The sequence below is a fragment of the Oncorhynchus nerka genome, linkage group LG24, assembly GCF_034236695.1.
Source record: "Oncorhynchus nerka isolate Pitt River linkage group LG24, Oner_Uvic_2.0, whole genome shotgun sequence".
NCBI classification, from domain to species: Eukaryota; Metazoa; Chordata; class Actinopteri; order Salmoniformes; family Salmonidae; genus Oncorhynchus; species Oncorhynchus nerka.
In genome coordinates, this window is record NC_088419.1 from 59,638,161 (window position 1) to 59,649,701 (window position 11,541).

Consider the following 11,541-nt stretch of genomic DNA (forward strand, 5'->3'; position numbering starts at 1 on the left):
ACTGTCCACTTAGGAAGCAACACTGATTGACAATACATTTCACATGCTGTTGTGCAAATGGAATAGACAACAGGTGGAAATTATAGGCAATTAGCAAGACACCCTCAGGTGGTGCAGCTCATCCAGGATGGCACATCAATGCAAGCTGTGGCAAGAAGGTTTGCTGTGTCTGTCAGCGTAGTGTCCAGAGTATGGAGGCGCTACCAGGAGACAGGCCAGTACATCAGGAGATGTGGAGGAGGCCGTGTAGGAGGGCAACAACCCAGCAGCAGGACCGCTACCTCAGCCTTTGTGCAAGGAGGAGTAGGAGGAGCACTGCCAGAGCCTTGCAAAATGAACTCCAGCAGGCCACAGATGTGCATGTGTCTGCTCAAACGGTCAGAAACAGACTCCATGAGGGTGGTATGAGGGCCCGACGTCCACAGGTGGGGGTTGTGCTTACAGCCCAACACCGTGCAGGACATTTGGCATTTGCCAGAGAACACCAAGATTGGCAAATTCGCCACTGGCGCCCTGTGCTCTTCACAGATGAAGGCAGGTTCACACTGAACACATGTGACGTGTTGTTGTTATGATGATTTTAATGACAAAATACCCAGTCTGATAATTCATGCAAGCGACATGTAATGCCCTTTAATGGAAACATAGTTATCACGTCTCTGGCATACAAACTGTAGCTATACTGCCTATTTCCCCTTGCCATAGCCTACAATGACACACTTCGAAGATAGGGATCAGAATGGTATGGTGTTTATGAGGGCGGCCGGTCCATAGCATACAGGGTGTATAGCAGCAATCCCTCCAGTGATGTATTTTTACTTTTGTCATAAGCTCTCAGCTGTGCCTGCCTGTCAGGAACCATGTCATCTGAAGCAGGGCAGGCTATAAGACACTTTCCGACCCCAGTGAACGGAAATCAATTGCTTTCCATAGGAGAAAAAGGTCAACCCAGGTAAGACTCAATCTGTCATGCATGGGTTTTTAAAGGTTTGCATTATAATCTAGTTTGGGAATCATTTATTTGACAAAGACTATCTGTCTGTATATTACTCTTCCTCTGTTGATTCAGCAAGATGTCTATTTCTAGCAATGCTACATGGTCTATGCCACATATGCTTTAAATCGGTCTGAACCACATCATAAACATGCAATGTAACCCAATGCATGTGTGTACTCAGCTCTATCCTTTTAGCCTATGTGGTTTAAGAGTGAATTTTCAGTTGAAAAATGTAGATTTAGTCATAACCTTTACTGAGATGCAGAATACACAATGTGTTAGTAGTTTCCTCTTTAAATATGTTGCAGTAGCAAAATCTCAATATTACCTGACTTTACAGGACGCAACAGACCCAGAACATTATCATCTGAGAGCCTCGGGAGTAATACAATCCTTATCCAATATATTTACATTTCTACATTCAGTAATAATAGATTTTGTCCCATGTTGACTTATTACTCTCTCGGTTTACCTCTAGTGTCATATGAACGCATTTTGTCCATCCAAAGTTTGAGTGAGGTTGAGAACCCATGGAAAAGCATTACTCTGAACCGTTGCATAGTGTTGGCCATCATCATTGTGCTTGTGAGCTCAGGGGTGAATGAAGTACATGGTGAGTGCTGAAACATTGTGAAACATTTAGTCATTTTCTCATAACCTCAATGCACACAGACTAGTTCATGCACTATCTGTTGTGGTTCAGATGCTCTGGATGTACTTCTAGAGGACAAGGTTCTTCCCCAGATGTTCCTTGGAGGCACGGGTCTACAACCAGACGGCGTAGCTCAGGTATTGGAGCTCATAGCTTATTTTCTTCCCGTGTCCCTCTTATAACTAACACAGTGAATAACACATAATGACGTGCTGGGCTTTGGAACCTTATGTAATGATTATGTGTGTTTCTGTTCCCTCCCTGCAGCCTGCAGCCTCTCTGTGGGACAGCTTGCTGAGTTGGGGCTCAGACGATGGAAGAAAAGGAAATCCAAAGAGAAGAGGGGGAATCTTGAGAATCAGAAATAGAGATGTGTCTGACAAAGGGCTGTTAAAGGAATGATCGAGGGAATACATTATGGAGAATGGTAAAGGAGGGGAAAGAGGAGGATAGTGCAACAAAAAAGGAAAACATTTTCTGAAGGACTAATCAAAGTGTGTTTATTATGTTGAAATATAAGGATATATTGTAGTTAAAATGTTACTACTGTAAAAAAAAAAAAGAAAAAAAATGATTTACAGTACATCACAATGATCTTAAATGCACCATACAGTCTTATCTGATCATGCATAAATGTTCTTCATATTTAAAGGGTATACAGAAATCAATAAGATGAGCTGGTTCCTATCTCGTATTTGATGATCAATATATTCTTTCAGCCTTCAATACGATCATGTGGTGCAAATTGATAATGCACAAATTGTACTTGAAAGATCCAATATGTGCACTGAGCCAATGAGTTTTCTATTTACATAACTGAGTGACAAAATGTGTATTAAATCAGCTAATATTGTAGACAACTAGATGTGATAATGTATTTACAATAAACAAAATAAATGCACTCAATGATTTAAAACATGCAATTCTACTTGACTTTTATTGAGTAATGGTGCAACAACCCAGGTGCCCTGGCCCTTTAATACCAATCATTGCACCACATGGAGGAGTCAGCGGCATCCACACTCCTTGGCCACCATGTTTGGTTTGTAGCAGATATTGGTTCCATGCTCATCCAACTCCACCACCTTGAGGTCCTCATAGTCCACAGGCACACAGCAGGGCGAGCGCTCCAGGGCCAGGCCACTCTGGATCTGGCTGTTAAGCAGGATAGCATGGTTATTCCCGTTGGTCAGGGGAAAGCTGCAGACTCCCTGGCAGTTGTAGATGGTGGCCTCAGGAGGAGACAGCAGGTATTTCTCTAGGGACACGGTGAGACTGTGCAGTCGACAAAGGTGCCGGTTCCCTGGGCCCTTCTGGCCTGCTCTGGTGGCCCGCTGCCCCCTCTCCACATCCCAGGCTCCCACTACTGTCTGCAGGGCCTTCAGCAGAAGCAGGGCTCGGTACTGCGTTTCACTGGGGCTCCCAACACCTATGTGAGTGAAAGAAAAAAAAGGTTTAAATGACTTTGCAATTCAATTAATGCCCAGACATTGATCATGAATTTACATTGAGGCCTGCTCACCTGCTGGTGCTTCCTCGCCCTCTTTAGGAAGGACACTGAGTTCCTGGAGTCTCCTCAGTCTGTCCATTCCTGCTTTGCCCACCTCCTCCACCCTCATCTGGACCAGAACCTCCTCCAGCCTCTGCCTGAGCACCTCCAGTAGGGCGGGCTGCAGGGACAGCTCCCCGCGATGCCCCTGGAGCACAGAGCCCTGTGTGGGGAAAGAGAACAGGGTGGGAGCTGAGGAGTTGAGCAGCCTGGCAAGGAGGGTCTCACTGGACGACACCCCAAGGGACAGGGGGGGAAGAGAGTCCAGAGAGTACAGAGGTACCGAAGCAGCCCATGGTTGTGACTGCATCTGTGGTGGCATGACGTCACTGAGGAACTTCTGCAGCTCACACAGAAACGTGTAGGTCCCAGAGGGAGCAGGGGAAGGACTCAGCTTTTCTGTCACTCTGAGGAAGACAATTACACTCATTTAAGAATCTCTATGGCTTCAATCGCTTAAAGAAAAAGACAGTAATAGGTACCGCATTCGAAAAAAAGACTATGCTAACTGACCTTTCATCAGTTCCTCTATTTGTTGAGAAAAGCACCAGGGGAATGACACTGACATCACTTCTTGTTCCGTCACCAATCAGGATACCTCGTAGTTCAGACAGCTTTTGTCCTGCCGAAAGGTGAATAATCTTGAGACATGTTGATGGAAGGAAAGCGTATTAACTTGAACACGATAAGCTGTACAAGATGTTCTTACCTGTCTCTGGTGTTTTTGTGTCAACATTGAATCTCCATTTCAGTTGACTTTTGCCCTCGGGTTGCTTTCCTGTTAGGATGAGGAACTGTGTTCCTTCTGAAATACATACCGTCTGGGAGAAGTGGGAAAAGGTTGAGTCAGATAATAGCAGAACATCAAAAACTAAAGAAGCAAAATATCACCTGCCACATGGTGAGAAATGCATCATGGCGATGATGTGGCCAGTGACACTGCTTCGCGAAAGCACAATATCTTGAAAACATGACAGCTGACATACAAAACATTTGGGACTGTATCAACAGTGGACTTATGAAAAAATAGTTTTTGAGTGGAGTTTTCCTTTAATGGTCTGTAAACATCATGGTAAAGACAAGACTTAGTAAGAAGTTCAGGAATGTTGTTCTTGAGCAGGTAATGAATTCAAACCTGTTTGTAAGGCTGCAGGGAGTGACTGGTGAAAGTGATGGCACCGAGCGCTCCTGTTTTGGGGTTTCTAAAGGCAAGGAGCAGTATGGGCTTGATATTGGAGAGGGGAGGCCGGGGGAGGTGGAAGGTCAACACAAGACCCCCTCCCTCCACTTCACCCTCCATGAGCTCTGATAGACAAGACATAACATCCCATTTCAGTACATTCAGAATCAGATCCATATCTGTGCCATACCTACAAAGCTGAAATCTGGAAAGAGACAAAAATGTACCTTTGGTTGGGTGCCAAACATGTAGCCCATGTTTCTCTTTTTTGGCTTCTTCAGCTAGTGTGGATAAGGCAGGTACTGGAGCACCATCAGAGTGTGAGCAAATGCCAAATCGAGTCAAATCCTCCTTTCTCAGGTCGCCTTCCTGGCCCCAACCTTCACGAAGTGCTGAAAACATATCCTCAATAACCTCTCCATGAGACGGTATCCTTCCGAAACATGGAGTGTCCCCAGGTAGGTGAGAAGCGCTGGGATGGGAGTTTATGGTCTCCTTCAATGTTAAGGCATTCTCTCCCAAACCTTTTCCAACCTCCACTGAACGGTTGTCTCCTTGGATGAAAGAACAGACTAAATGTAGTCACAGAAGTCTGTATTCCCATAACAATATTTTGACAAATGTATAATTTGATGGCCAAAAGATGACCTTATTCAGAGATGATATTGCATCATTCACAACGTGATAAATTATGTTACAGAAAATTATAATAAGCAGTTAGTTAATGCAATTAACAAATAGAGCACAAAGTAAAAAACTGTGCATTACAATGCATACAATATTTTCTTGCAAATGCTAATGAATCCATGTTTGGTCACAGCTATGGCCAGGTCCCAGGCATACAGATTCATATCAATGCAACAAGTTACAAACAGCAGTACGGACAGTGTAATTGGGATGGTGAATAGTGTGACTGACCTGGCCCTGTTCCTGGGTGGTCTGGCGTGGGGTCCTCCTGACACCGGCCTAGCAGGCTGTCACTCAGTCTGCCCTGGTGTGGCAGAGTGACCATTGTGCTGGGCAGCAGCAGTATCAAGCAGAATATGCACCATAGCCTCATGGTAACCCTGTCTGTCCAGTCACGTCTGGATGGAACACTTGTTTTGGGTCAGGTCAGCGAGGGAGATGGGTTTTATGTACCGCCCCTCTTTCAGCTAAGGAGGACAGGCTGCCAAATACACAGCTCATACTATGTGATGTGTCCTTGAGAAACTATCCTATGTTGTAAGATGTGGAGGGACAGTGAATACTACGGTGGGTTGAGATAAGGCTAGGGAAAGGAAGCACAAGACAGACAATGGAGTGTTTTGTGTGTGGCAGACAGACACCTGCCCTCCCTGTGGGTGAGAAAAGACTGGCGATTTAAGCACCTCCAAAAAGGAAGGGAGGATGTTTGAAGGAGACAGAAAAACCATGCGTGTAATGACAATTCTATAAAGGCCTTTCGTAGGTAATGTCTGGTCTATTACAGCATATCAACACTATCATTGCTTCTGTGTCCTGCCATTTCTTACATACAGTTCTTCTTCAGGGATGATCAACTAGATTCAGCGGCAAAACAGAATATACACAAATGACAAAATCATTTGTAGACTGCAAATTGACCGCAAGAAGCCCAAACAGGTATATTTGACTAAAACATGCTAATTTCACACCTTGCATATGAATACTTTACAGATTTCCAAAATAATAAATACAAGAAAATGCTTAGGAAACTTGGTGGCCAAATTCGCACCCCCCCCCCAATACACAAACAGATATTGGAGTGTTCTTCATAAAAGTAGCCATTTGTGATGCAATTCTAAGGATGCGATTGCAAATTGACGATTGATTACAGACACGTTGGCTTTAAAAAGTTCTCAGCAGTTATTGGACTAAGTACAGTGGATGGAATATGGATGTGCTGCATGCCAGATAGATACAGAAGAAGTGTTGGCTAAATAAGAGTTCTTGACGGATTAAAGGATCTATGGACAGACTATGAGATGCTGCTGTTGAGACTTCTCGGGTTGAAAAGTGCCTCACGGCCTTGGTTTCATGGAGAAATCCAACAGCTGCAGCTTTGTTTTGCACACGATCAAGGTCGTTCAGTTCAGTCTGTCCTGCTTGGTGGACAACAGCGCCAAGTGATAAAGTCAAGGATTCACAAATCATCCACTAAAAATTACAAGAATTGTTTATCATTTCTAAATGGCTTGAAAACATGCACGTAACATCACAGAACACTATTTCAGAGAGTATTCATAAAGATGACGTTGAATGTTGAATTATTCCCCAATAGTGGACATTTTGGACATAAATGTGTATTCCCCACTAAAGACAGAACTGAAGAACAATTCTCAAAACACTACTGTCCATCTTTGGTCAAAACCATGATAAGCCTAGCTTTATTACAGAATGTACCAGAACTACTATAATGATAGTAAAAAAATGACACTCATTCCACCCCTACATAGTCTGAATCCTTCATTGAAAACAAACTAAAATATCATGCACCATATACAAATCCTACAATTTTTTGAATAAAAAGCATAAATAAAATCACCTTTTCAACATGCAGAATATCACCAATAAGCAGAGATGCAAATTAAATACTTTATAAGAAACCATTTTATTAATAATTATCATAAAAAGGCAAATAAACAAAAGCAAATTTCAATTTGTCATTACCCATCTAAGATAATAGCACCAACACCAGACAAGAGTTCCCATGACATCCCAAGGCGTTTTGAAACGTGGGTTTGCTGTTATTGCACCTCAAACCTGCCCTTAGTTCTACTGATCCACATAGAGTTCAAATTCAGTCCAACTACACAGCGTTCTCCCTATGTAGGGATCACAACACTTAAAAAAAAGGACATTAATTCCTTTTCAGAGAGAGGGAGTGAGACGAGGCATTTGTGAGAGTGTAAGAGGATTTTCCACGACATTGTCAGACCAGTCAAACACAAAGCTGCAATCTTTTGCTGGAGTGGCTAGATGTGTGCGACAGTGAGAAATTGAGGAGACAAACATACATCTTCGAGGAAGTTTGTCAACTCCAAGCACCAATATGATTTTTCAAGTTACATCAACATATAAGAGAGGTCCCTGGTCCTGAGTTAGGGAAAGAGATAATGAAGTCATAGTTTATAGATAAGTGTGACGTATACAGTAGTGTTATATCGTTTCAAGATATCTGCTATGTTCCTGAGTGAGACCTTTGGCAGGATTCAGAGTCTTGTTATGTGAAACAGTCTTAATTGTAAAGTTAATAGAGCAGTATACTGCACTACGGTATTAAAATTTGCCAGAGATCATGTGTACTTCTTTAGGGGACATATTTAAAATGGGGTACGTCGAAGTAACAATATTCACTACACAATATTATTCTCTCTCCCACACACATTGCCACTCCAGCCAACTAGGAAGTATATTTTCAGATGGGACATTAATAATAAGTCAACAAGCGAGCTTGTGTTGAATTTTATTAAACCTTTTCCCTCCTCTAGCACAACAGGAGAGGAAGTGTATTAATCAGTAGCTGCATTTTCCTTGTTTTAAGTGTAGGAGAGCACCGTACGGTCTGTCTAAGAGTATTCCAATTTGATCTGAATCTTATGTCATAATAAAAGCATAATTGATACCAACTGCAATTATATCAAACAAAAAAAATAATGAAAACATCAACAATAACAGTAATTACAAAAGACCTGTCAGTGCTGATAACAGGGGACTAGCTTCTCTGGTCATGACCGACATGAGCAAATCATTGTCCTCATTCCTGATTGCAAAGCACTGTTGTCTACTGGACAACATTGTGACTCTAAAGCTGTGATGTCTTATTTCTCCTCAAAGATACAGATGAAACAAACAAAACAATGAAGATAAATTAATATCCTGCTTCACATCCTCAATTAGTAAGGACTGGCAAATGACAATCAGATCAAAATGGAGCCTGGTTGTTGCAAACCCACGTAACGCATACTAGTTATTCTACTAACAGTTATATTGGAACAATTAACATGTAATTACAACAGATGTATTATGCTCATACTATGGGAAGGAGGCGGCTTTAAGACATACCCCAGGACAGGCAGAATTGAAAGATGAGTTTTGGCTTTTGAATGCACCCAGAACCTTATCTGAAATCAGTTTGTATGGTTGAAACAGCACCTTTTCTCGTTTAAAATATATTATTTTACAATGACTGAAAGACATGTTGTTTCACAGAGTAGAAGTTTCTCTTTAAAAAGCATGAAGTAAATCTGATTTACAATCCAGAACAAATCAAGACAGTCTAGTTGCAGCTCAAAATCTCTCCCTCTGTATGTGTTAACCACATAATAGTACAAGCATAGAGTTTCCCTGTGTATATCAGAGGAGACGGTGCCATGTGACTGGCATGCCCTCATTGACACTGAACAGTCATGGTGTTTCACTCACTCTATTAAGGCCCTGATTTAAACAACTCCGCACTGCTGTTTCCCTTGTTTCCAAGCCCAACCTGTTTGACAGGCTTGTAGATGTGGGTCACACATCAGCACCAAATGAAAAAATAAAAAATAAAATACAAATATAATACCCCAAAATCAATCTAGGCATTTCTTATTCACCTACACACCATTCTTAACACAAACTTATCTGTACAAAACACAGCGTCACATGCATTTACAAATAGTCCTGAACAATTTGCAAGTTTCTGAAAGCAAAAGGGTGTTTCGCAGTATGCCAAAAGAATACTGTGAAAAATCACATCTAATGAGAGCGTTACCTGTTTTCATAACTCGGAGTCAGCCGTAGGTTGAAGATAGCTTTATCAAATCGTGCAGTGTCTACAGTTGTACGCTAGACTTAAAACAATTCAATTGGATAATTGCATTTTAAATACGAGAAAGAATGCCAGAAAATAGCATTTAAAATGTCCCTGTGGACAAGCACCAAGTATTGACAGTTATTGATGTTCTTAATATTGTATAAATAATATTAGGCACAGTCCAGAGTTATACAGATTGTAGCACCATAGTTTTCAGACTGTGAGTCAAGTACACACTTAAACCTATTGCATTCTACACTGTTACACGTGTTTCAGGAAAACAAAAACACAACTTTACAAAATGGAGAAACTTGACAGCATAAATATAATAATCTAAATTATACACAATTATACAGTCAGAGAATGTCTCTTATTCACAGTACAATACTGTTTACAAAAATGAAATAGAAAATCCAATGAAAAGCTGTGAAAATGGCCCAGTAGTTTTTGTTAGTCATGCATTTCCCAGTGTGTGAGCGGTGTTTGTATATATCAGTGTGTGCAGGTTGAAGTGGCTGCAGAAAGCGCCACTACAGTGTTAGTGGACAAAAGGTGACACGTACAGACAGCATTTCTACCCTGTGAACTCAGTGAGATGTGACTCCAGAGATTTGCCTGAATACAACACAAACAACATTTGAGTCCCAAAATTACACCTGCATTTTCATCATATCAGTGTTTCGGCAGGGATATAAAAACATAACAAAGAAGCTTAGATTAAGAGTAGTTGAGATTCCTACTTGTGAAGAATGCACATTGCGTTGCGGGTCCCTACGCCCCTAGCACTCCAGCTGGCTCTATAAGTAGTGATTATAAACGGACTGTCTCAGTAACTGAATCCTGTTTCCGCTTTCTATCCTCCAGTCCTTCTGCTGTTCACATCATGCATGTGTTGACGCACAGCTCAGCCGGCAGCACTTAAGTGAATGAGAACCTCTGGGCCGACCATTTCATGTCCAGACACGAACGTTATTCACATAAATGATCCTTTGACTTGACACGGACCATAATTACACCAATATAACTAAGAACCTTTTACTCTGGGCTGACGGCTGACTATAGTGCTGTCCCTGCACCAGGGACATTGTCACAGGGTACACAGATATGTTACCCAGTGCATTTGAACAAACAGCTTCCCCCCTGTTTTATACTTAGCCAAAAGCTAATGTGTTCAAATGATATTTCATTCACTGAACAAATGATCAGGGTTCAAGGTTAGGTAGCAGGGTGCTAGAGATGTAGTGAGGCACAGCTGCATGGTCCCTAGTCCTGATCAGAGCTGGGTTAGACTGGTCTAGCGTGTGTGTGATGGTGTGCGTGGAGGGTGAGGTCTAACATAGCACCCGGTGGTCAGATAATGACAGAAGAGGAGAGTGCCGTCTACTAGAATGACAGACCCACACGAATCTCCCACTGTACACACTGTCTGCCTTTACTAATATAACGGCATCAGTGATATGTAAAACTACACTGCTGACTGACTTCTTCTGTAGTCAACTGTGTGAATAGAGTCTTTAACAAATAACTATGTATATTTAGTAAGTCTTATTAGCACCACGTTACATGGTGACAGTGATGTACCTTTACAAGTTACTGCCATGGAAACAGTGCGTTTCATGTGTCACTATAATGTTAAGAGTAGGCAGCATACCAATTCATTAAGGATGGGATGAACACAACCCAGTGATTACTATCAGCCTCAACCCACAACACAAACACCCCCGTGACCGCTCAACTCTGCTCAGGACGCCATGCTGCGAGTATGTGTCAGCGTGAGTTGCCGAAGCAGTGTGTGTATGTGTGCTCAGCTCTGTGTGTGTGTGTGTGTTGAGTCCCAGTACAGTGGCGGTTTAGCAGGCTTAGGAGCACGAGTGAGATAGTATTGTCCATTGGTCCACACCTGTCCATTTGCATAGGTTACGTTGGGTTGAGGTAGATATTCTTCAGTTACCTGCCAGGCAGAGGAAAGAGCCAGGGTCAAAACCAAATGCTGGCAATTAGCATATATAAAAGCAGGACAGGAGACTGCTCCTGAAGAGTGGATTTGTCAGAGTTAAAAAGCACCAAAAATAAATGTTTAGATTATAACAGGTATTGTTATGATTTATTCACAAACCTACAATAATGATAAATGCCATTTAGCAGACGCTTTTCTCCAAAGCTACTTTTAGCCAAAGCGTCATGCATCATACATTTTTCGTATGGGTGGCCCCAGCGGGAAAGAGGAGTATAACTCACCTTGTTATAACTGAATAGCAGCTTTGGAAGCACAGGAAAACCAGGTTGTCTGTGTGTCTCTCCCTACCAGTCTCTTCCTCTTATCCCTCTGATTGACCCACACCCCCCATACCACATCCCCCACCCGCCC

The 11,541-nt window shown here is 42.2% G+C and overlaps 1 protein-coding gene and 1 long non-coding RNA gene across 2 annotated transcripts; one reads left to right on the plus strand and one right to left on the minus strand.

Annotated features, from left to right (window-relative positions):
* Positions 1 to 837: 837 nt before the first annotated feature.
* Positions 838 to 2,567, plus strand: LOC135564324 (uncharacterized). The gene is made up of 5 exons (XR_010460926.1): positions 838 to 952; positions 1,338 to 1,379; positions 1,476 to 1,610; positions 1,701 to 1,786; positions 1,917 to 2,567. It is a non-coding gene; the product is annotated as an uncharacterized LOC135564324 (long non-coding RNA).
* Positions 2,133 to 11,507, minus strand: amh (anti-Mullerian hormone). The gene is made up of 8 exons (XM_065009010.1): positions 11,412 to 11,507; positions 5,297 to 11,124; positions 4,606 to 4,932; positions 4,334 to 4,503; positions 3,908 to 4,019; positions 3,712 to 3,820; positions 3,172 to 3,605; positions 2,133 to 3,078 (listed from the first exon to the last, which is right to left on the minus strand). Exons 2-8 carry the CDS (start codon positions 5,436 to 5,438, stop codon positions 2,657 to 2,659), a joined length of 1,716 nt encoding a protein of 571 aa, XP_064865082.1. The 5' UTR covers positions 5,439 to 11,124; positions 11,412 to 11,507; the 3' UTR covers positions 2,133 to 2,656.
* Positions 11,508 to 11,541: the final 34 nt, after the last annotated feature.

What these genes read in the sequence shown, in the direction of transcription:
- amh (XM_065009010.1), bottom strand. Translation starts at nt 5,438, where the DNA reads ATGAGGCTATGGTGCATATTCTGCTTGATACTGCTGCTGCCCAGCACA. An exon ending in CCACCCAGGAACAGGGCCAG is followed by an intron (nt 4,933 to 5,296) that starts GTCAGTCACACT and finishes CTTTCATCCAAG; the next exon opens with GAGACAACCGTTCAGTGGAG. An exon ending in TGTTTGGCACCCAACCAAAG is followed by an intron (nt 4,504 to 4,605) that starts GTACATTTTTGT and finishes CTTGTCTATCAG; the next exon opens with AGCTCATGGAGGGTGAAGTG.